Source organism: Nannospalax galili, unplaced genomic scaffold (genome assembly GCF_000622305.1).
Source record: "Nannospalax galili isolate Female #2095 unplaced genomic scaffold, S.galili_v1.0 scaffold107, whole genome shotgun sequence".
Taxonomy (NCBI): Eukaryota; Metazoa; Chordata; class Mammalia; order Rodentia; family Spalacidae; genus Nannospalax; species Nannospalax galili.
In genome coordinates this window covers 1,222,647-1,247,185 of record NW_008358490.1, presented here as the reverse complement: position 1 = coordinate 1,247,185, position 24,539 = coordinate 1,222,647, and the positions used below count along the sequence as shown (strand labels likewise).

At 53.7% G+C, this 24,539-nt stretch overlaps 2 protein-coding genes across 4 annotated transcripts in view; one reads left to right on the top strand and one right to left on the bottom strand.

The window, feature by feature from the left end:
- The first annotated feature begins 979 nt into the window (after positions 1–979).
- Chga (chromogranin A) lies at positions 980–12,822 on the top strand. Its single transcript, XM_008821718.2, has 8 exons — positions 980–1,194; positions 1,918–1,964; positions 4,024–4,117; positions 4,878–4,946; positions 6,991–7,113; positions 8,942–9,346; positions 9,972–10,444; positions 12,372–12,822. Exons 1-8 carry the CDS (start codon positions 1,149–1,151, stop codon positions 12,453–12,455), a joined length of 1,341 nt encoding a protein of 446 aa, XP_008819940.1. The 5' UTR covers positions 980–1,148; the 3' UTR covers positions 12,456–12,822.
- Positions 12,823–16,304: 3,482 nt separating this feature from the next.
- The window catches only part of Itpk1 (inositol-tetrakisphosphate 1-kinase), a 147,460-nt gene continuing 139,225 nt past the window's right edge, over positions 16,305–24,539 (bottom strand). For 2 of the 3 annotated variants that reach the window (XM_008821715.2, XM_029557968.1), the window contains 2 exons: positions 22,832–22,994; positions 16,305–18,230 (listed from right to left, as the gene is read on the bottom strand). In XM_008821715.2, the coding sequence (XP_008819937.1) occupies positions 17,863–18,230; positions 22,832–22,994 (531 nt within the window). In that variant the 3' untranslated portion in view covers positions 16,305–17,862. The remainder of the gene's footprint in view (positions 18,231–22,831; positions 22,995–24,539) is intronic. The other variant, XM_008821716.2, reaches the window with a different exon arrangement.

The following is a 24,539-nucleotide window of genomic DNA, read 5'->3' as shown; positions in this document are numbered from 1 at the left end:
AAGGTATTCTAAGCCGGTGTAGATGCTTAACCTGTGGTTATTGAATGAATAAACCTGCAGTGCAATTTCTTAGTGAGAGGCAGAGCGGGCAGAGGTGTGGGCAGGAAGCAGGAAACAACAGCAGTAGATGGGGACAGGAAGGAAGGAGGGGCCCTGAAGGATGCTAGTTCGGTGCCAAACTGTCACCTAGAAACAAGCCAATTCACCATGACACTGGGGTCAAGTAGCACACCGTTTCCCCCAGGACAGGAGGGTACACATGGAGATCAATGAGGAAGTAGGCTTGGATGCAAAACTTCCAAGTTCTGAGAACATTCAAGAAGCAAGCTAGGCTGCTGGAGGTAGAGGTGTCCCTGGGGTGTTGCACCAGTGCTGAAAGTAGATGTCACAGGACTTGTGTTGTCTTAATGCTGAAAACTGGCACCCATCACTGCCTTTCTGCCCCTGAGATCTGCGAGCCCAGGACCCACCCACTCGTGGGCTGAACCTTCAATCCACATCACTGACTGCCAGTATAGGGGACCCAGCACTGTGAAAGCAGTGGCCGCTGGCCCTCATTAAATAATAAACACACACAGTGACAGAATGTGAGGCACAAAACTGATTTCTAGAGAGAGAGGCCTTATTCAGGTCCGGGTCTGGGGGCCTCTTTAGGACCATCCAGATATTCCAGGGAGCCCGGAACCAACATTGTGCATGCCTCCAGCCTCGGACATCAAGAGAAAAGGGTAACTCAGCAGCCTGGAACCGTGCACTTGCAGGGTCTTCAGTGAACAGAGGAGGAACGCCAGGTTCAGAGACACACAGCAAATAGGTGGAAGTTCAGCTGTGCCATTTCCTGGGAGCCGCGTACCCTTCCCAGTCACCAGCTATGAGCAGGATAGAGACTGGAGGCAGCCCGAGGTGAAGCAGGAGGTGGGACCGGACTCCTGGGGCAGGGAAAGGGGAGCAGGGGCGGCCCGGTGACGTCATTTCCGGGGTCGGGGTGTATATAAGCGGGGCCCAGCGGCGCTGCTGCTGCTCTTGCAGCTACCAATTCCTCCCGCCTGCGCAGAGATCCTGGTGGACACCCGCAGAGCAGCTGCGTCCCCAGCCCGCCATCCCCCTGCCGCAGCGCGTCCAGCTTTTCGGCGCCCGCCCGGCTCACCATGCACTCCGCCGCGGTCCTGGCGCTTTTGCTGTGCGCCGGGCAAGGTGAGCGGCGCGGGGCGCGGCCGGGGGTCCTCGCTCCTGTCCCGGGTCCCTGCACGCCGCCCCTGCGGCGGCCAAGGTTTCAGCACCACGGACAGCCGCCTCAGCCCACTGTGGCTCCGGCTTCTGCCCGCACCTGGCTGGACATTCGGGGCCTGACCCCTAACCTGGCGGGGCAGGGTCCCCCGCATCTCCCTCCGGTGCCGGGACTCTATTCCTCAGCTGCATGAGCCAACCCCTGCTGCGCCCTAACAGGCCAAGGTCATTAGGGGAGGTGGAGAACTGCCGCTGGCTTCCACCCCCCTATCCATCCTTGCTCTCTGCCGGCTGCCCTTGACTTCTACCTCAGGAGATCGCCTCTTCCCCAACCCCAGCTCTTTCCCGCCACCCCTGGAATCTCTCTCCTTGCCTGCCTCTGTCCCCACCCCAGTCCTGTGCTGGCCTTCTTTGCATTGCACTTGATTTCAGCTCTGCACACCCGCTCCTCCTGCAGGGAAGGGTTGAGGTCCCTGAGTGCAGCCTCTGGTGACCACCCCCCTGGGGAAGCATGGGGAGGGGAAGCAGCATCAGCACTGGGCACACATTTGGGTGGGAATCATTTTGAAGGGGAGCACTGGGGGTGAGCGGGTCCTAGGAACCCCACCAGGAAGGACTGGGCTTCTTTGGAATAACCCCAGTCTGTCTATCTGTCTGTCTGTCTGTCTGTCTGTCTGTCTGTCTCTCCAGTCTCTGCCCTCCCTGTGAACAGCCCCATGACAAAAGGGGACACCAAGGTAAGATGGGGTGTTGGGGTGCCCTGGGAGGGGGGATGCCCTATGGAAACCTCATGGCCAGTTCTTGGGCAGCTGCAGGAGTCAGTCTGGCATAAAGCCAAAAGCCAGCACTGCAGCAGCTGAGCCTGGGAACAGCTTGCACAAGAAGACATCCAAGATCCCTTGCTTCCCCTGCTGTCCAGCTGGGGGGACTGCCCAAGGGGCCCGTGTCTTGCCTGCTGGGTCTTAGGGCCAGGCTGACTGTTCTCAGAACTCTTGGTGCAGTAGGGCCACCATGGTCCAGAGGCATGTTTTCTCCTGTCCCAGGCATCCACAGACCTCCTTGATGCTGGTCTTTCCTTTTCTGCACCCCCACACCATAGGCCCTGGGCTCTGGCTGTCCCAAAGGGCCACAATAACAGTCTTGCCCATGGTTCCTTCACTCAGGTTTCTCCCCAGTTAGAACTGATGGAGGTCACCCAAGAAAGGGCCTTAGGGAACATCAGTGATCGTTCTGTCATTAATTAGAAAGCCAAACAAGACATGATCATATATGAACCAGGATTGTCCTTCCAGGAAGATTCTGGACCTTACACATATCTCCACTGAACATCAGAACAATTCTGTTCCCTGTGTTCCAAAGGCTATTTTTTCCAAAGGCATCAAAGAGAGTTCAAGCTGTTAGTCAGTTGTATTCCCTGTGTATCACTTGTTTTAACTGTACCACTCATTCTAGCTGACAACCTTGGAAAAATTCTTCATCCTTTCTATGCATCCTCTTTCCTGTCTTTCCATGGAGGAGAGATGTGAGGAGTAGGATTCATGGGTGAAGGGCCAGACATATAGTAGGGCCTCAGTTAATGGGCACTGATTTTCCTGGAGTCTTTCCCAGAGTCTCCCCAGCATTTTGAGACCCCTACTGAATTCCTGTCTCCCAGAGTCTGCCCTCAGAATCTGATGGTTGTCTGACATTCCCTGTGCAAAGTCTGGTGTTGGGGAGATGCAGGGTACAGGCTTCTGGGGGCTACTTTCCAGTTCCACTCCCACAACCATAGAATGCCAGCAGGGGTGAGAGGCACCAGCAGCTAGGTAAGACCTGAATGTTCCCTCTGAAGTTATAACTACACACCTGAGAGCCTTTGCCAGCTTGCCATCCTGGGAAAATGTATGATTGTCTTGGTTTCCCATAGACACAGCCTCCCACCCCCTCATTCCTTGCCAGTGTTGCCTGGCACATGTCTGCCACCTCCCGCTCTTCCACCCAGCTGCAGGCTATTGAAGCAGGTCTGAAGTTGTGAGTACCCCCCCCAGGTATGTGACACTTCCCACTTCACAGTGTTTTCCTGTCTGTACCTCCACACTTTAGGAGGGCTATTGCGAAAGCAGTCTCACTCCCATATGAGTGGCTAAGGTCCAGAGAGGCTAAGTCGCTTGCTCACACAGCTAGCATACCATGTGACAGTGAGCACCATCTTCAAAGATCATCCTTCAGGTACCTAGTTGTCTGTTGTGCCTCACTGGACTGGATTAGACACTCAGAGCTATGTTTTGTTGGTCTAGAATGAGCAGTCAGATGTAGTTAGTAGGTGCTCACATCCAGCCAGGGGACTCTTCCCATGGGACAATGCAGAGCTACACTGGGGGACTGTCACTGCTTATGTGTGGCTGCACAATGGGAGATGGCCCTGTTTCCAGACAAGGTTGAACCCACATAGGTCTGTGTTCTCCTCTGGGCAGCCTTGAGGCTGTATTAGAGGAGCTGACCCTTTATTCAGCGGACCCTAGCCTTTTGCAAGACATCCTCTCAGTTCCCAATGGAAGCTCCATCCTTAGAGAACCACTCTAAGGGCAAGAAGATTCCAGGCATCTACCTCTACCCATCTCTCAGTGGTGGTCCTCATAAGGGATATGAGAGAGTGTGTCTGTCTCCATGGCTACTGTCTGGCTAAGAAAGCAGAGCTGGGCCCTATGGCCTCTTAAAGGCGACATAAATGTCCTTATGTCCTGAGAAAGTTGCCCTGGCACCTTGGGAGCTGAGCTCCACACTTATAGCAGTCTAGCCCATCCTGCTGTCTTCCAGGTGATGAAGTGTGTGGTGGAGGTCATTTCTGACTCATTGTCCAAGCCCAGCCCCATGCCCGTCAGCCTGGAGTGTCTGGAGACCCTCCAAGGAGGTAGGAACTGGAGGCTGGGGGGAGAGGCTGTGGGATCAGGAGATGAATGGGTGGCTCTTGGTAGGATTAACCATCTCATCCGGCAGTCATTGCTCTAGTGCCCTAGACCATGCTGAGGTCTTGGGAACACAGGTGATGAAATGTTCACAGTTCCTGTGCCCCTAGGGCTTGTAGACTCACAGAGGGACATGACAGTTAACTACAGTTCTGGGCAGAATGAAGCAGGGCTGGAGAAGCAAGCCACAGAATGGATGCCCTGTGGACTAGGGTTTTGTGTGCTGTATTCCCAATGCCAGGAACCCCTTTAGGACCCAGTAGCACACTGTGGTCTGTAATGAATAAGGGGATGGTGAGTGGGTCACATCTTTCCAAGCTGACAATCTAGTTTGGCCAACACATAGCAGCACTGGTGATGGACGGGTAGAAAATGAAGGAAGAATGACAGGAGGTGCAGACAGTATGGGCAAAGGTGTGGAGGTGGGCAGTGTTTCCAGACCTGCACTTGAGCCTGAGAGGCCTGCTGCTCCTTGCTGAAGCCTGGGCATGGGGTCAGTGGCTGACTTTTCCAGTGCAATAGGAAAATGATTGACGTCTTGGAATGAGGAATTTCCAAAGTGTTACGTGCAGACTGAGGTTTACTGCTGCCCCCTTGGTGCCGAATTTCCAGAATAAATGCCTGGACTCAGCTGGAAATATCAACAATAATGTCTCTTGAGGCTGTCCCCTGGAAATCTCCCATAACTGTGCTCCCTCCCTGCAGATGAGCGGATCCTTTCCATCCTGCGACACCAGAATTTGCTGAAGGAGCTTCAGGACCTTGCTCTCCAAGGTATTCCAATACTGCACACAATTCTGGAAGAATGGCAGTAAGAGAATGTGAGAGAGCCTGTGTATGTGTGTGTGTGTGTGTGTGTGTGTGTGTGTGTGTGTGTGTGTGTGTGGTGGGGCGGGGGAGGGGGTGCTGAAGGAGGGCCTCTCAGATGCTCAGTTCCAGAGCAGAAAGATGGGGTTTCTCCATGTCACCTGGTTCTGTTGTTGATACTGCTTAAGAGATCAAAACTCAGAGAGGCTGAGTGACTTCCTCAAGGTCACATGATGAGCAGACTGTACCAAGAGCAGTTGTAGTTTGCTGACATCCCATGGCCTCTGGAGGGCAGCCATCCAGGGAAGCCAAGAGAACTCCTCTCTCAGTAAACCCATTAGTGAACCAGTCACAGGAAGAGAGGGACCCTTTCCTGTGACTGTGGGTAATGGGGGAAGCAGGGTTTTGCTGCCCCCAAACACAGGTTTAGACTTACAGTGATCCTCACACTAAGGGGTGACTTTTTTCCAAGAGATTAACAAAATCCATGGACATTCTTTGGATAGGAGTGAGTGTGAGGTCATGAGCTCACAGCATTGAGGGTATCTAAGCAAACAAGACAGAGTGCCAGGGCGGAGAGTTAGGGTCCTGTCACACCACCGACAGCCCCCTGTTCCTTCCTGGATTGAGGGAAACACCCTGGAGACCTGGGACATCTCTAAGGGCTCCATCCTTGCTTCTGCCTCTGGCCACCTCCCGAGGAGAATGGCCATACTTGTGGGGCAGGACCACAGCACCTTGTGTATGAATCTGGCACCTTCCTCCAACCAAAACCCAAACCACCTTTAGGCCATGTCTTGGCTATGGTAGGGGCATGAAGGCCACTCTGGCTTCAGGAAGGCTCTCACCCTGAGATCTTTGGGGCAGAGCAGGCTGTGTGGGAAAATGAACAGAGTTTTGAGGAAGAAGCAAGCAGAAATAACCCTAGTGGCCCCTTTCCTAAGATAACTCACTTTCACTCACTGGTCTGCTTGGGTGACAAACACCTATTTTTCATGGTCTTACTTATTTGAGACAGTCTCACACAGCCCAGGCTGGCTTGAAATTTGTTTTCTGACCTTAAACTTCTGATCCTCCTGCCCCCATATTTAGAGTTCTGGGATTGCCAGAGGCTTGGGTACCACACTCTGCTTTATGTGGTACTGGAAATGGAGCCCAGGACTTTGTGCATATTAGGCAAGCACTTCACCAACTGAGTGACATTGCCAGCCTCAGAATGCATGCCTGCATGCAGGAGATGCTGGGTTAGCCATCATCACCATCCCTCCAATCCCCCTTGGGTTTCCTCTCAGCACCCTCGCACAGGGACCTCTGTCTTAGCGCTTTCCATGAGTCTGCTTATAGATGAATGCCTGGACCGGACCTTGGGGAACCCACATTGCCCAAGATTACAGAGCTGGGACATGGCCAGGAGAGGCCTAGAGCCCACATCTGTCTGTAGCTGGAGTGGGCATATTCCCTAATGCACATCAACCCCCACTAGCTAAAGAGCTGACCTGGCTACCAGGCCAGGATGTGGTCCTGAAGCAGGCATAAGTGGGGGATACTCAGGAGGGGGCAACAACAGGGGCGATGCAAGCTAAGGAGCTCTGGGACATGCAGGCTTGGAGCCAGACTTGGGGTCCCAGAGCAGTAGGGTTTTCCTGAATCAAGAGCATTCTTGAGAGGACCAGCAGCTGCCATGGTCTACTGCTGCAGGGTCTCCAAGCTGCAGCTGGGTCCTGAGGGCTCTTCACTGCGCCTGCTGCCCTGGGAACCCTCTGCTTCATTTGGTCCCTTATTTCTCTGTGAGGCACAAGAAGGACTTTCTCTCCTTTCCCAGGGGAGAAACTGATACAGAGAGGTGGTGTGGCCATCTGTTGGGCCCCAGCAGACAGCCTGTGCCCTCAGCATTTCACTAGGCAGGTCTGAAACATGTACTGTTCACAATGGCCAGGTGGGGCCTTCAGTGCCAAGGACAGATATGCCAGGGTTTGGCCCCCTGAGACCTTCCCTCTTCCCCTCCCACCAGGTGCCAAGGAGCGGGCCCAGCAGCAGCCAAAGCAGCAGCAGCCGAAGCAGCAACAACATAGCAGCTTTGAGGAAGAGCTCTCAGAGGTGCTTCTGAACCAGAGCCCAGAGGCCAAGCCAGGAGGTCAGTGTAGCCAGCTAGAAGGGGATGGGGCCACAGGAGAACAGTGCTCCCCAGGGGTCACAGCTTCCTCAGGGTGGCAGACCTCCCATAAGCTCTGGAAAATGGCTACCATTTTTTTTTACATGTGGGAAACTGAGGCCTAGGAGACTCAGCCCCTTGCCCAGGGTGAGCCGTATAATGGGATTTGAATCTGGTTGTGTCTTATCCAAAGCCCTCAACTCACCCCCACACCAGCCTGCTGTTCTACAGGCAACAGCAACTCTGGGACCACCCCATGACCCCTGCCACATAACCCCTGTCCCCAGCACCTGCCCTCCTGAGACTTGGTGGCACATTAGAATAACTGTTGAAGCAGTTCAACAGGCTCAAAACAACCAGGTGATCCTGGGTCATTGTTCTTTTTCTTTTTTCTTCTTTTTGGTTTTTGAGACAGGGTCTCCCTGTAGCTCCCGCTGGCCTGGTATTCACAATGTAGACCAGGTTGGCTTCAATCTCATAGAGATTTGCCTGCCTCTGCCTCCCAGGTGCTGGGATTAAAGGCATGTACCACCACATCTGGCTGGGTCAAAGAGCATTCAGTGTTGAAAGAGGTCATCCTTGAGCAATGTTACCCAGCTTCCCACCCAGGAACAGCCACAAACTGCACCCACAACACTGCGCTCTTTATGTGAGAGGTGGACAGAAAGGCCAGTTCCCAGGGGTTGGCCTGTGGTCATCCTCTGGGCTAAGTGGGGATGCACACAGGTGTGCCAGGAACCCACACGTTGGTCATATTGTCACCATACTGACTTCTTGTGCTTCATAGATTCCCACATACAGCTCCCATACGGAATGAGAACAGGTGTCTGGATCACTGTGGTGCCTGCTGTGGGCTGTGGAAGGGGAGAGTATAGCCTCTCTCTCTCTCGCGCGCGCGCTCTCTCTCTCCTCTCTCTCTGCCTGTGTGTGTACATGTACATGCATCTGGAGGCCTTAATGTAGAGATCCTGAACTTGGCATTTGGAGACATAGGAGCAAGGTGAACTTTCTGAGCCAGCCTGAGTCATGACAGGCACCCTGCCTTTCTGAGCATCAGTTTGAGTTTCTGTGGACAAAGTACAGGATCACCTGTTGCCTGGAGCCCCGATGACACTCAGACACTAGTTTGTGCCTGGGAGTGCTTCGTTTAGCAGCGGTCATTCCACAAATGAGAGAATTTGTACTGATAAAAGGCTTTCTTCAAGAAAAGCTTTTTTATATTTTATTTTTATTATTTTTATTTTATGTGTTATGAATGTATTGCCTACTTGTGTGTAAGTGTACCTGTATCGGGCAGTGCCTGAGGAGATCCGAAGAAGGCATCAGATTCCCCTGGACCTGAAGTTACAGAAGGTTGTTAGCTGCCATGTGGGTGCTGGGAACTGAACAGCCAGTGCTCTTACCCGCTGAGCCATCGCTCCAGCCCCAAGAAAATACTTTTTAATGAACACTGGAGGTAGGGATGTGCCTCAAACATAGAAAGGTTAAGCAATTTCCCCCAAACTGCACAGTGGTCCAGTGCTATCTTAATTTTAGTTCAGGGCTGTATTTTCTGGGGTCATTTTCAAGTCTGTTCATTTCCACTTGTGCTTTTTAAATTATATCCTGTTTTGAGAAGTAGAATTAAAGAACCCCAGTCCTGCTGTGCTGACTCAGATGAAGCCCACATATGGACTAGAGACCTCAGTCCTTCTCTTGGGCTGGGCTGCCTGGGAGCCAAGACATCTGAGGACAAAGACTTGAACTTGGTCTTGGGAGTCCCTGAAGGCAGCCTGATCCTCAGCTTGACTCTGTCCTGTTGTTCCCTCAGAGGCAGCAGCAGAGGCACCCTCCAAGGATGCTGTGGAGAAGAGAGAGGACTCTGAAGAGTCACAGCAGGAAGACTCTAAGGAAACCACTGAGGGACCCCAGGCCTTTCCAGAGCCTGGACAGGGGTCCTCCATGATGGGAGATAGCCATGCCCCTGGGGAGGACGAAGCCACTGACACTCAGCCACCAGCCATCTTCCCCAATCAGGAGCACCAGGACCCACAGGCCACGGGGGACAGTGAGGAGGATCTGAATACCCAGCAGCAGGCCAGGAAAGCTGAGCAGGAGAAAGAAAAGGAAGAGGAAGATGAGGAGACTGGGGCAAAGGCAGGGCCTGAAGAAGTCCCCACTGTGGCATCCAGCTCTCGCCCCCACCTCGGCAACAAGGAGATTGAGAAAGATGAACGTATGTATGGTGACAGGGACCTCAACTGATTTGTCTGGGAGAGGGACAGGAGGATGCCTCATCCTTCCTCCATAACAATCCTGAACAGTGGTATCATTCCCACTGTCCAGGAGGGCATTTGAAGCTCAGAGAGGTTATATATGTGCCTAAGGTCACACAGCTAATTGGTAGTAAAAGGTGTGATTATCTGACTCCTAAGCCATACATCACCCATAGTTCTACATAGCACCCCTCTCCCAACCTGGGAGGCAAGAAGGATTTGTGGAGAGGCACTTGGGAGAATGGAGAAGACAGCATGACAGGTAGGAGCTGGTCATGACAGGTGGATAGGGTTAGCTTCAGTGAGGGTTCAGGAGACCTGGATCCTCACAAAGGATGTGGGTCACCCAAACTGGGTCAGTGCTTCTGGGTCAGAGGACTAGAGGGTAAAAAGCCACTGCTTTGGGTTTTGGGAGAGTCTTGCAAAGCATGGTATTAAGAAGATGGCTCTGCTCTGAGTGGGCTGTTATGGAGAGGCTGGCCTAGCCCTAGAGGTCTGTGCAGAGGTCCCTGGGAGTAGCAGGGGCCAGGGCAGGGGAAATGGCAGCCCTTCGTCACTTCCTGCTTTGCTCACCACGGGCTCCAGGTCGGTCAGAGTCTCGGGCTATGGATGGAGTTGGAAAGACTTCGGCTGCCAAAGCTCGGCCCCCTCAGGAGAAAGGAGAGCAGGAACACTCTTGGCAGAAGGAAGAGGAGGCAATGGCAGGGGTCCCCCGGGGTCTCTTCACAAAAGGGAAGGGCCAGGAGCTGGAGCAGCAGCAGCAGGAGGAGCGACTGTCCAAGGATTGGGAGGACATCAAGAGATGGAGCAGGATGGACCAGCTTGCCAAGGAGCTGACGGCAGAGAAGCGGCTGAAAGGGGAGGATGACCCTGACCATTCCATGAAGCTCTCCTTCCGGGCCCAGGCCTACGGCTTCAGGGACCCAGGGCCGCAGCTGCGTCGGGGCTGGAGACCATCCTCTCGGGAGGACAGCGTGGAGGCCGACCTGCCCATGCAGGTTCGTGGTGACCCCGAGGAGAAGAAGGAGGAGGAGGGCAGCGCCAACCGCAGAGCAGAGGTTGGTATAGACAAGGGCAGCTGTACCCAGCAGCTCCTGCCCCACTGAGGGACATGGTTTCCTTAGCCAGGGCCTAGAGAAGTGCTCACGTGGGTTCTCAAGGTAGGCAGAGCACTGGGTCACAGCAGGCACTCAGCAAGGCTGCTGGACCAGGTGGACACTAGGAGCAGCTGGGGTGGGAGGCCTCAGACCTGCTTGAGGAACAGTAGGGACTTTGCCTCTCAGGTATGTGAGTAGGACATGATGTGCTGGGGGCCAGGTGGGGTACTTTGGATGGACAGCCTGGCAGGACTGACCTCTTAGGACACCTGGGGCCTCTCGGGGTAAAGGGAAGGGGATGCTAAGGGACCAGTGATGACCTAAGAAGACAGTACAGTTGGTGGTCATGTTGTCCCTCAGGTAGCCTAACTGCATCTCCTCCTGGGTTCAGACTCACATCCAGCCAATGATGGCAAAGCAGGGGGTGGGGCCAGCTGAACCCAGGTAAGCAGATGGGCAAGGTGTCATGCTAACAGACTGGGGTTCCACCTGGTTTCTTCTGCTGTGTGACCTTGGGTAGGTCATTGCTCCTGTCTGAGCTTCATTGGTTCCTCCCATCCCTGAAATGGGAGTAAAGGGTCTTTCCAATTCACCTCATCATGATCAGAACACAAATAACCTTCAAAGCCCTGGCCCATCCAAGGCCACTTGGGCAGTTGCAAGAGCGTACAGGGACACAGAGATATGGCCCCATAGTAGGTGAGAACTATGCTTCCTGGCAGGCAGGACACCACCTGAGCTGGAGGAGGGCCTAGTAGCACCTGGCTAAGCCAGTGCTCAGGAGGGAATTGGGGTTCTCTGGGGGGACCTGGTCTATCTCTAGTCCTGACCCTAAGGCTCTTCTCTGCTCACCAGAAGAGGTGGCATCTTTTTTGAGCCCTGTCCCTCCCTCTGGACCTGGAGCCAGGTCCTGTTGGCTTCTCTTAGCAGTGGGTTCTGGGAGAGGGCATTTCTCCTTGAGGTTGGGGGATAGATGATAGGAACAGTTCTGTGCTCCCTACCCCTAGCTATGGCCCCAGAATAAGCCTCAATAATCCCCTTGCCACCCCCAGCACCTGCCAGCTTCTTTCTCATGGGCAGAGGGAGCCTGCAGCGTCAGGTAGAGAAGAGGGAGCCCTAGGTGTTATGGACAGGGTGGAGTGGGGGGTTTTCTTAGAAACTTCAGCATCATAGAACTAAGCCCCAGGGGCTGCTCCAAGATTGAGGGGTCTAGGATCCCTGTTTCCAAGGCAACCATTGTCAGTATCCTGTGGACTAGGCAGTAAGTGTGGCTACGGGGCTGGGGCACCCTCAACAGCCTCACTGCAACAGAAACTCCAGGAACAGGACACCTTGGGGTGTTCTTGTGAGCATCCCAGCTACCAACAGCCTGGAAACTTCCAGCAAAACTTCCAGGCTCAGAGCAGTCTCCTACTTCCCTGACCACCTTGACCAGTGCATGGGATCCTCTATTGTCAGGACCAAGGGTCAGGGTCCAGCCCTGGGTACATGGGAAGCAGCTCTCAGAATTAGCCCCCACAGGTACAGAGGCTACAGGAGACAGATGAACCTGAGCTGGACACACACGCTCTGGGAACCTGCACTGGAGTTCAGGCTGAGAAAGGACCTTAAAGGAACTGTGTACCTTGAAGGAACAGGTTCCCACTGGTCCAGAGCCCCATAGGAGGAAGTGGGGCTGAATAAGAGTCCACTAGGGGCAGTTTGGGGACTTTGTCAGCTGGGTAACATCTCTGTCCCTGTGATATGGATGAAGCCCCTAAGGCAGAGAGAAGCAAAGCCACTTGTCTAACACACACAACTAACCAATAGCAAAGCCAGTCTGGCAGACTGTGCCCTCAACACTGCTGGCACAGGCCAGGCCCAAGTAACCCAGTCTGTTCCCTCCTAGGACCAGGAGCTGGAGAGCCTGTCAGCCATCGAGGCAGAGCTGGAGAACGTGGCTCACCAGCTGCAGGCATTGCGGCGGGGCTGAGGCACTGGCTGGTGGGGCCCGGTCAGGGCTTCCAGGCAGGCCCCCTGTGGTCCTGGCCCCATGGCCTGAATGCTGCTCCAATAGAGTCAGCCTCCAACCACGGGAGCCCAGGTTGCCCTAATGCCCCTCACTCCCTCTTCTCTCAGCCTCTGCCCTGGACACTTCTGAAGGGGGAGCCCTGACTGTCAGTCAACACAGATTCCTTCTCTGAACACAGGCAGCTTTCTAGAAGTTTCCCTTCTACCCTCTCATCTATGGGGCACAACTGCGATAGCTTCTGGCCTTTGGGTAAAAGCTGAGAACTCCTGACTGTAATATATTCCAGATGAAATTTAAGGAAGAATAAACCTGCTCTGGGCTCTTTCCATTTTTGTTTGATTCTTTCTTTCTCTCTCCACTGAGTTGGGTGGGAGGATTTGGGCCGAGGGACAAGGTAGAGTCAGTCCACTCGGGGGCAGGCGTGACTTTGTATCTCTGAACTTCCCTGAATGGGGTGTGGGATGAATACCATACACATGGGCTTTCACACACACAGGTTTTCACCGCCCTCCTCTTCTCCTACCTCCCAGTCACACCTGAGCTGGGCCATGTAGAGGTGAGGCTGGGCTGGGCACAGCTTCTGCTATGTCCCAATAGATGGTCCCCTAGTCATCTTGGCTCTGGGTAGAGGTTGGAAGCCCCAGGATAATACCTTCTGTGGGCCATAGGCATCAGGCCAGTGCCAGACTTTCTGACAGGTTTCTGCCCTGCCTGGCACAAATCCATACTGTTCCCCAAGATCACAGGCCTGTGGAATGTCTGAGCTCTTGGGCAGTGACAATTTATTAGAAAACAACAGGTCTTAGGCCCAGTTTTAGAAAAGATGAAATGGCATCAAAGGCACAGGCAGGGCTGACATTCAAACATTTAAGCAAGAGGGTTTTGTAGGATTATGCAATCAGGACAGGACAGACTGTAGCACTGGGCCCACGGGTGCTGACTACTATCAGGGCCAATCAGTCAGCCATGCATCAAACATTTGTGTGTGGCTTAGAAGGCCTGTGCATGTAGAAACAACCAGTATGAACCCTGGCTTTGGAAGCCCACTGCCCCACAGGGGACAGTTGAACCCTTCAACAGCTCAAGCAGCCTGCCAGGACAGATTCGCACTCAGAGGAGGCTGGGTTTATGTGTGGCATTTCTGAACTAACTGGCTTCGGATGGTCTCTTCACATCTCCATGTCTTTGGCCTGTGCACCTCAACTGAAAACAAGCTGGTGAGGGAATTGCAGGAGGTGCTGATGAGCATGTAAGGGCTGATCTCAGTCTTGGCAGGGGCTCTCTTGCTAGGGGAAGCAAAGGCATGGACAGCACAGGTGAGAGGCCCAGGTCACTGCTAACAGGTGATTCAAGAGCCAGGTCCCAAGGGTCCAGGCCCCACCTCATGACTGGCTTAGAGGGAGTCCCTAGACCATCCATGCGCTAACTGGAGGGCTCTGCTGGCTTTCTTGGCCCTTGAGAGAGCCTCACTTTCTCCATATGTAAAATAGGGATAATACTTGTCTTTACTGGATTGCGGCAATGACTGGCAGTGTGTGACAGCACAGACCAAAAAAATCCTGATTATGGTGGTATGAATTGTCTGGGGTAAGGGGGATGTCTCAGAAGCCTAGATCTTTCTGATGAGGCTGGGCTTTCCACCGCCGCTGCCGCCTATACCTGAGGCAGCCAAGAACTTGCTAAGATGTGTTTGCCCTACAGGTTTATACTCCTCCTGACAGTTATGCAATAACACACACTTTACTAAGCCACCAGAAACTAAAAATATCCATCACCAAGACCAGGTAATAAACAAAACACAGGCATACCTTGTCCCCAAAAGACCCCATCCCAAAGACAAGCCACCTGCACTATCATGTCACAAGGAGCAAAGATGCAGCCCAGGCAGGAGCTGATGGATAAGAGTATGGCTTTGTAGACAGCACAGGGTCAAGTACATTCCTTGTACCAACACACACAAGTTAAGTAAGTGCCAAGCAGCCTGGGACTCTGAAAGAGCTGCTCATGAACAGTGTAAGGGGAGGCCATGGAGCCAGGACCCGGCCAGCCTCAATGCCTGCAGTGCAGCTGGTAAGCCCTTCTCTGACAGCAATCAGGGAGCTCAGGCATGGACACTATGTATCCCTCCTGGGATACTATGTATCACTTTCTGTATGAGTCCTGGCTGAGCTGCCTCTAAGGGAGCCTCAGGGAAGTGTCACCCCATATGCCCTGCAAGGGGCCCCTCCAAGCTGCCATGTCCCAAAGGACCTGGGAATCAAGAGAAAATGTAACCATATCTGAAAAGGACCCTCAGGTCTGGGAGGTTCTTCTGGTCACCACCAGAAGAAAAAGACCCATTAGCAGGGATCATGTTGCCGACAGTCCTGTTGGGGAACAGTCATTTCCAGAGTAATGGCTGTGCAGAGGGAAAGGGTCAAGGCACATGCCCTTACCACCAGGGAGGACCCATCATCTAAGCTGTGTGGCAGCAGCAGGCATGTCAGACCCATCCCAAACCAAGGCTCTAGACCCATGGAGGACCACTGTACCTGTTTACCTGTCTACCTGTTTAGGCCAGCTCAAGGGCTCTGGAACCACGACTGGTTTGTAGAGGACAAAAGAGGGATACACGGGAAGACAGCAAGCCCCAACGATCCTCCTGTATTCACCCTCGGCCCCCCCGAGCTAGGATTGCACAAGTATGCTGGGTGCCTGGCTAGTTACGTGGGTGCTGGGCTCCGAACTCTGGTCATAACTGCATAGCAAGTACTCTTAACCACTGAGCTATCTCTCAAGCCCCCTACTGGGGTCTTTTGACCTGTTGCCCACTCAGGCTGGTTTTCTCTCATCGATGAGACTAAAGACAGGCAGGCACATGCGTGGAGTGCCCTATCATATAATCCGAGGCTTCAGTGGGTCTGACTCCACAGGTAGGCTTACTCACAGTGTGGGGCAAATCCAGACACTTCTGTGACACCAACAATGACCTGGCCCCAGGACAGACTCCACTCATCTCCCTTGGTGAAGACACACCAGCGGCTAGTGCTCTGCAGTGTCACATTTGTGAAGTCACACTGCTCTCTCACCAAGTATCTGCAAGACCTCAACCCCAGGCCTCTGATCCCATGCAGGTGGCCTTCAAAAACTGCCAAAGGTCTCACCGAAATGTGGCCTTGCCTCTTGCTCCTGAACCCCTCAGCAACCCTGCCCATGAACACCAGCAGGCTGGAAGCTGCAGGGCCCCAAGGGTCATAGGTCAACCAACTTGGAAACAAGCTAGGCCTGAGCCTTGACTTCTCTGAGCTGGCAGGGCCTTTCCAAGGTGACAGTCAGACTCCATGGGGTGAGGGCAGCAGAGCTAAGCACACCCTAAGGAGAGGAGGCAGCCACAGCACTCTTTCCTTAGTGGCTCCATTCCCTGACAGGTCTAGCCAGAGCCAGAGACCTCAGGTCAATCAACCGTTATGGCCTGTGTACTGCGATTAACGGAAGTCAGGCAACGTTTAGAGGCAGGGTTTCTCTTACCCTGACTACTGAGTGGCCAGCGCCTCATTATTGTTTGCTGGGCAGTGTCCATCTGCCTAGACAGACAGCTCCTCTCCTCCATCTCCCAGGCCCTTATGAGGCAACCCTGTTTCCACTTAGCTGGAAAGTGTAACTGTCCCCCTCGATACCCGCATGGAGGCCTGTGGAAAAGGCAGTTACTTGATACCCAGGTCTGGTTGTCACCATGCATGACTCTGGAAAGTAAGCTCTAGAGAATGTGATGCAGCTGGAGGACACCACCCACTCTGCCTGTGCGCAGAGCAGACAGATGCTAGGATTCAGTTTGATTTCAGTAGTTTATTCTGGAGACAAAGCAGTGCAAGAGCCGGCCACGCCTCCTGCCCCCTGGGCTCAGGGTCAGGCCTGGGAACTTGACATACAGACATCAGGTTCAACAATCAGGTACTGTAAACGGTAGTTCTGGGGCTCTGTTTCCAAGGAAGCCAGCCAGTCTCTCCTTACCCAAAGGTCAATCCCACAGAGCCCCTCATCCCCCAGGGCTGCTGGGTGTTCCCTCTAGTGTCCTCCATCTTATTGAACCTAAGGACAACCCAAAGGCCTAGTTCTCTTTGCAAAGTGAGCTGATATCTTAAGACACAAGACTGCTCTCTGGAGTCCTGAGATGCTCAACCCGAGCTCCACATCCTTGGGGTGGAGGATTGTCCTCAGGTGTCTCTTTCCTGCAGCTTTGGGGCCAGCAGGTGGTCTGCCAGTTGTGTGGTAGCACAACTCCCCTGGGGGCTTGCCTAGCACTAGGTACAAGGGACTTGTGATGAATACCACAGAGCTGTGCTGGGCTTTCCTGCATCAGGGGATGTGTGAACAAGAATGACCATATGGGCGGCTTCCACCCCCACCTGAGGAGGAACCCAGATGGCCACAATGTCCAGTGGAGGTTCCCACACTGTCCTCATCCAGGTAATGCCACAGAGAAGCAGGCATCTTTGCAGGTTGGAGCACTAGGTTAGCCCTTTGGTTCTCTGGCCTCAGCAGCCACCCAGGAGATGAGGAGAGACTCATGGAATGATTTGCTCTAAGTCTCAGCAAAAATCCTGGGCACTGGCAGAATCTCAGCCCAGGACTTCCAGCCAGGCGGCCTCCCTCCTAGGTCCCAGCAAACAACAGTGCTACCAGGGGACAGGGCAGAGGACAGAGTGGTCTGATGGACTCCACAGAGGCAGTGAAGACCAGCAGCCCAGTGCTTTGGCTACACCTGCAGAAAGCCTTCTTTTCCTTCCTACAACCCACACTCCTGGTGCAAAGCTCTCCAAGGGGACTACTGCTTCCCTGGCTTCAGGGAGGAACGGTGGGCTGCACAGAGGTGAGAGTTAGCCTTGGAGGAGACTGCATCTGGGAAAAGGAGGGAGGGTGAGGTCCAAAGTGGGCAGGTGTGGAGAAGGGAGGAAGCAGGGAACCGTTCGTTCTCTTGTCTGGCTAGCCCCACCAGCCTGGTCACCGAGGGCCTCTGTCCAGGGTCCCCAGAAGCCTCCTGGTCCACAGCAGCCACACAGACAGACAGACATGGACGTGCAAACACACTTGCACGGCAACCACACAACACACATGCACACACCCCACCTCACATTCAGACCTAGTGTTGAGAACACAAGCGTGTGTAAACTGAGTGAGGAGATCTGTACAGGAATTAGGCGGGATCCTCGAGGCTGGACCACTTGGTGTTCTGCTCCGTCTCCCCCCTCATTCTGATCACGACATCAGAAAATCAGGTTAAAAATTAAAACAAAGAAGCATCAGACCATCGGGAATTCTTAGTAGTGTCCCCATTTGGAGCTGTGGGCCCTCAGGTGTGCTCCGTCCCTCTGGGTCCCTGGCTCTGTGGCTACTGTGAGGAGGCCTTGGTGGCCAGGGAGGCCACGCAGTGCTGCTGGAAGCTGGGTGACACACCCGTGGTACAGCCAAGTCTCTGGTGTGGCAGCTTGGCAGAGCCGCTGGTGCCCACGGTGCTCACATTGCCTGCATCGGCCTCGGCCTTCCAGGGTGCATCCTGGCCCCTCAAGCTGCTACAGCAGCTGGGGTTGGCGCCGCACGTCCGCTCGCCAGCCAGGCCACCCGCCTGTTCCACCAGGAGCCTGCTGTGCCTCAACGGGGCTACGTCCCCCGTGGCAGCTGCATCTGTGCTCTGGCCTTGCAGGACTGTGGCAATGTGGTTCAGGAGATCAGTGAAGAATTCACTCACACCCTCGTAACCTGGAGATGGAGAGACAGGAGGTACTGGGCATTAGCCAGGGGATACAGGAGAGGAGGACGCAGCAGAAATCGTGGGCTTGTAGGGCTTGGGGAGGTACTTTCAGTATCCTGTAAATACACAGGAAACTCGGGCTCTGCAGACAAGGAGGGCTGGTAAAAGTCACCGAGCCAGGTGCACAAGGTCCATGGGGCTGGCCCTTAACCTTTGTCCTCAGGGTGTGAGAAGGTACAGAGCTTCTGATGAAGATACAACCTGTCCTTGTTGGGTACTGCCCCAGCACCTCATGTAATCACCACGGCTGTAGGAGTTGGGTATCTCCTCCCCAAAGGCCCATGTATTAAATGCTTGTCCTCAGCTCACAGAGCTACTGGGAGTTAGAGAAATTTTACAAGGCAGAGCTAGTGGGAGATCTGGTCATACCCAGCCTGTCCTTTTTCTCCCGTCAGGTGAAATGACTTCCTCTGCCAGGGCTTCCTATGACGTCTGTGTGGCCACAGCCCAAATTAATGGGGCTTAATGATCATGGATTGAAACCTTCAAAACTCAAGGAACTTTTCCTCTTTAAGTTGATCATCTCAAGAATTTTATTACAGTAACAGAAAGCTGATGAACATAACTACAGAACATGGCAGGATGTACAGTCAGAGGCAGCAGTGCCAAAATCAAGTCTGATCTGATACCTGCTTTCTGACCACATCCATCCTGAGCCTCAGCTTTCTGACCGGACCAGCTCTCACAGTGTGGGCTTCTGTATTACAAAACGGCTGGAACCTAGGTGGGGGTTTGGACCAAGAGCCAAGGCCCAAATTGCATCTATTCCTTCTCACCTCCACTTTCAGGGTGGCCATCTGTGCTCTGAGGATCAGCACCTGCACACAGGCTGGCTGGTACTGCCAACCAGGCCAAGGCCGACATCTCTGGCATATAAAGTGCTGGTGACCAGCTGCTGGGGAGAACAGCCTCACACCTCAGATGCAAATGCCAGCAGAGTCCTCAGGGGCATGAGGATTTGTTTACTCAACAAACTGCTTCCAAAGAGACGCATCCAGGCTCAGCACCTCCTCCCCACCTGCCTGGACTAATGTGCCAGGAAGAGAACAGGAACCCTGCTATCAGAACAAACAGGGTAGGAAGCCTGCCAGCTTTGGGGGCTCCAGCACTGCCCATACCACAGCAGCTATGACCATCACCATCCCATACTGCAACCAAGTTGCCAAGAGGTTAATGAAACCCTGGCAAGTGCTCCAGTGACATGCATACCACTGGTATACGCTGAGGTGGCACTGTGTGGGGGCCAAGTCACTGGGCCACCTTGTGTATTTAGCAATACATCCTGGAGTTTTGAGGAGAGGCCTGAGGCTGATGGGGAAGCAAGGGCACTCACAGTCGGGCCAACAATAGCCAATGCAGCTGGTATATAGTACATCACGGCAAACATCGAGACATCATCTTCGTAACTCTGTCCCTACTATACACATGGAGACACCAACCACTATGGAGATGGTGGTTGACACCTGTGCTGGTGTTCATAGTGAGTGCTGGAAGCACTGGCCACTGGGCTGTGAGCTTCATGTTCCCTGGTACACTGCGTCCCCACAGTCCCACCTTACAGGACATGGAGGCTCTGTGAGGCCCTGGATCTCAAAGCTCCTAAGTAGCAGAACCTCTGGTCTTGTCCTTGTCTTTAACACTACCTGGTGCTGAGAGGTCCCACTGCAGAAACTGGTACCCTGCTATCCCTGGACAGGGAGATGTTAGCCTGGGTATGATGCAGGTAGGAGAGGAGCACCAGGATCCAGTCAGGTTGCCAAGGAACCCAAGAAGCTGCTCCTCAGCAACCACTCTGCTTTGGCTTCCAGATGAGGCCCAGAGGCCCAGGTCAACCAGGGCAGAGAGTGAAAGGGTACTTCCCAGAGTATGGCAGACGTACCTCTACGATAAACAGGCCTACGATAAACAGGTTGGGGTAGGCTAGGCACGGCAGCCTAGCAGATGAAAACTAGCAGTGTGGGGTGCTAGCTCTGTGTCCAACACCACGTAAACCCATCTGTTCACAGCAGGAGAAATGCTCAGAAGCGAATGTGGAGGCCAATGTGAGGTGGCCTAAACATTACAGACTGAAAACATGGGCCAAGGCTGGAACTGGTGTTCCAAGAAGCAAAACACCTCAGGTGTAGAGTGAAAGCTCCGGGCTAACAGGCCGCAGTCCTGTGGGGACTGTAACCTTGGATAAGTCCCTCAGCTCTCAGCATCACCTCTCACAGGCAGGCCGAGATACAGAATCCTTCCCAAGCCACAGCATCCTCAGCCAGCAGCACAAGGCAGAGCTGGCAGCACACGCTGCTCCTGCTTCCTGGCCTCAGAAACTGAATCTCAGAAACTAGCCCTTCTGACAGGGCTGTCACCTACCCCAAGGCTCCAAGGTAGCCTCTGCTGGGTCCCATGAAGGCTTTACACAAAGGCTGGCACATCAAGACATCTCCCAGATAGCAGCTCCTCTGTCTGAGGCCCTGGGGCCAACACAGTCCCCTGGGTCATCCCTCAACATAAAACTCCTCACCTGCTTCTACTGGGCTCAGCTTTATTACTCCAGCAGCCACAGACCCACCTCCATGTCCAGTCCCACCTGGGCAACCTGTCTCTTGGCTCCCCTGGCAGAAGACTCCATGTCCATACTGGCTCACATAGACAGTCTCCCTGAACACATAGGTGGCCCTCCTTCCTTCACAGCACATCTGGCTGTTAGTGCTGGGCAGGGCCACCTGTGACCAGTGCAGAGCGTAGTCTCCCTCTTCCTAGAACTTTATCATTAGTGGCCCTCGGCCACCAGCCCTCAGCCCATTAACGGGTCGTGCTCTTCGATCACAGCTGTCCACATCCCACTTCATCTTTATGGTGCTCCTGACCCACAGCAAGTCCCTCACTTCACATTCTACTCAGGCTGACCCCAAAGCCCCCTCCATGCACACTCAGGGGCTGAGAAACTTGTGTCAGGCGAGTGAGACATAGGCTTACCCCCATCTTGCCCAGAGGGAGATCCAAAGTCTCCCCTGAGCCTGCTTTGAAGCCTGAGACAGCCCCTCCACCCCCATCCTGTCCTCCCCATTCTATGCCCTGGCCAGTTCACCTTCAGTGTCAGCTCCCTTCCCTTCTTGCTGGGCTCCTTCTAGCGGCAATGCCCGACAGAGCAGCTCCCAGCTACCCCACCCCTCCACCTTCTGCCTCCTCCCTACTGTGGTGGGAGCTCCAAGAGCAGGACCCACAGTCATGCTCACTCTGCATCTGGTGTCTGGACTGGCTGGGACCGGTAGCACCTGGCAAATGCTAACAGATGGAGATGGTGGGCTTGGGGCTCTGGTTCCCTGCTATGAATTGTGATGCTGTGTGGAGTCTCATGTACTCTATGAGTGATGAAGGAGATGGTACCTGGGGTCTGATGTGCGGCCTGGACTGGGGAGGCCATTCACACCCTGCAGCAGCTAGGAAGCTTGCTCTTCCTCCACATTAAGAAAACAAAGGACAGCAGGTACAGTGGTCAGCACTGAGGGGGTGATGTGAGCCTGGGAGCCAGGGGGCCAGCCTGAGGCAGAGACACCTGGGGTCTGGGGAAGTGTGAGGACCTGTGCTGGGGCCATGAAGACTCAAAGCTTCTTTTTCATTTGATTTTTTTTTTTCTGAGACAAGATCTTGCTATGCAGCCCTAGTTGGCCTCAAACTCATGGCAATCTTCCTGCCTCAGTCTCCTGAGTGCTGGGATTACAGACATGAGCCATCAGGCCTGGCAGGTCTTCATCTCTAAACTGCAGAGATAAAGCACAGACCACTGGCCTTAGAGTCTCCAGGGGACGCAAGCAGCCTGTGAGTGCTGGCTCTGGACATTACCCCATGCTGTCCCTGCCAGCCCAACAGCCCAGGGTAGAGCTCTGTTGTTAGTATCCCCCACAGGGCCCCTGGTTGAGTGGAGACTGAGACATGCCCAGCAGAGTCAGGCTCCAAGCCAACGGCTTCCCAGGGCCCCAGCAGGGGGCAGGCAGGGGATGTAGTGTGGGGATGCTGTGACTGGATGCCATGGCAGGAGACGCTGGTAGGGAATGCTGTGGTAGGGCTTAGGCTTGGCTCCCAACCCTGCAGCTCAGGATGGCAGAAGCAGCACCTGCCCACGAGGATCTGGCCCTGTTACCACATGCTGTATGACCCTAGAAAAACTCTCCCACTGGAGGGGCCTCAGTTTTCCCACCTATAAACCCTAAAGGGTTGAGTCCTTTCAATTCCTAGATTCTGGAAGGACCCATGGGATGGACCGATTTGGTGGCTGATCAGGGCTAATGTTGACAGCAGGATTGGAAGACAGAAGTGAGAGGATGTTGTGCTGCAGGTATCTGGGCCTGGTGCTTCCCCACAGCTGGACACTTGGGGTTCCACTGCTCTACACCTAGAAGCCTACACAGGGTGTAGGACTTTCCCAGGACCCCACAGGGAGGAGGGGCTCTCACATCTCCAGTCAAGCTGACTTCCATCTTCTATCCCCTGAAGATACCAAACTACAGATAGCTGGCTGCAAAGCTAGGGGACCGCCAGCACAGAGTCACCTGCTGCTCACCTGGGAAAGCATTGACATCAATGACAGCATGCTGCCCCGTCTGGTTGTTGATGATAATGTCGATTCCAAAAAGTGACACTCCCAGCGCCTGCCGCAGAGCCCGGGAGAGCTCCCGAATGACCTCATCACTTGGCCGCTCAAATACGCCTTCAATCTTGTCCAGCTGCCAACACACACAGAGGTCAGGGTGGAGGAAATGTCATGCCATACAGTGTAGAGACCCCTGGCATATGGAGACCTATCATCCTTCACATCAGGAGGAGAAGCCAACACCCACAGGCACCAGTTCATGAAGCTAGGTACCTTGTGCTCAAGCACCACAGTATTTTAATAGGCAGGAAAATGGGCTTAGAGTCAGGGCTGGTTCAGGATCACACAGCTTAAGAGTACAGGGCAGGATTTGGCTTCCACTTTTTCAGTTTCCCAAACCCAATCCTTCTAGGAAGGAGGAAGCAGATAGTCTGTCATGTACACATACATTAAGGTAGAGAGAGCACTGGAGCAGGCCTTAATGGCAGAGAGATTGAGATGTTGTCAGGTAGAGGTGGCATAGAGGGTCCTGACCAGCATGCCAGAATGATGCTCACCCATCTTTGCTGGCAGACTAGAGGTGTGAGATTGAGGGCTCTGGGGACTGGTCTTGTTTACTGCAGATCTGCAGGCAGGTATATGGTGAACTAGGGCATTTGCCAACAACAACCCATCCCACATGACCTGGGTTTTCCCAGAGGAGAGGCCAGCTGCTCTCCCAGGACTCTAAACCCAGATTCCAGCAACGCTCCTCACAGGCCTGCAGCCCAAGTCCTCCCACCTGCCCCAGATACTCTCAGGGTCACACATTTTCTGCTCTAGCCCAGGTGGTCTGGGATAGGCATTTGAGTCTTTACGTACTCAAGCCTAGCCCCAGCCAGGACCTCCGAGGAAGAAGGATGTGGCCTTGGCAGGAATTCTGGGGTAGGGATTTGGATTCAGATGCTGATAGAGATTTCCCAGTTCTGTGGACTTAAGAGAAAAGTGCTTGGCCTGTGGCTCCATTTGCTCATCTGTACAATGGGACTGATAAGACCTCTATCCTAGATTTGCTGGGGGTTGCGGGGGGCAGTGAAGTAGGTGACAGGGTGGGGACAGGACGGGCCTGTGCTGCTCCTGAATACTAGGACACAGACTGTATCATGTCACTTCAAGGTCAGCCACACCAGGGCATCTAAGAGGTACCAATAAATACTGGAGTTCTTAAGGAGTGTGAGTTTGGGTCAAAGTGGGAAATGCAGCTGAGTCAAAAATTCAAATACACTGGGCAGGCAAGATGGTTCAGCAAGTGAAGGTCTTGCTGCCAGGCCTGATGATCTGAATTTGATCCCAGGGACCCACATGGTAGGAGAGAAGGACTCCCACAAGTTGTCTTGGGCCCTCCACACATAAAGTAAGTAATTAAACATAAAAAAATTAATTTAAGAGGGCTGGAGAGATGGCTCAGCAGTTAAGGGCACTAGTTGCTCTTACAAATGACTCACACTCAAAGGTGGCTAACAACTGTCCATAACCCCAGTTCCAGGGGATCCAACACACTCTTCTTACCTCCGTAGGCACTGCATGACACAGGTGTACTTATCATATGCAGGCAATATACTCATACATAGAAAATAAAATTAATAAAATATATTTTTTAAATGGCCAGGCATGGTGGCACATACCTTTAATCCCACTA

Bases quoted from the DNA above. Each gene is read 5' to 3' on its own strand.
- Chga (XM_008821718.2), top strand. From the start codon at position 1,149: ATGCACTCCGCCGCGGTCCTGGCGCTTTTGCTGTGCGCCGGGCAAG. The intron at 1,195-1,917 runs GTGAGCGGCGCG...CTGTCTCTCCAG, and splicing joins TTTGCTGTGCGCCGGGCAAG to TCTCTGCCCTCCCTGTGAAC. The intron at 4,947-6,990 runs GTATTCCAATAC...CCCTCCCACCAG, and splicing joins TCAGGACCTTGCTCTCCAAG to GTGCCAAGGAGCGGGCCCAG.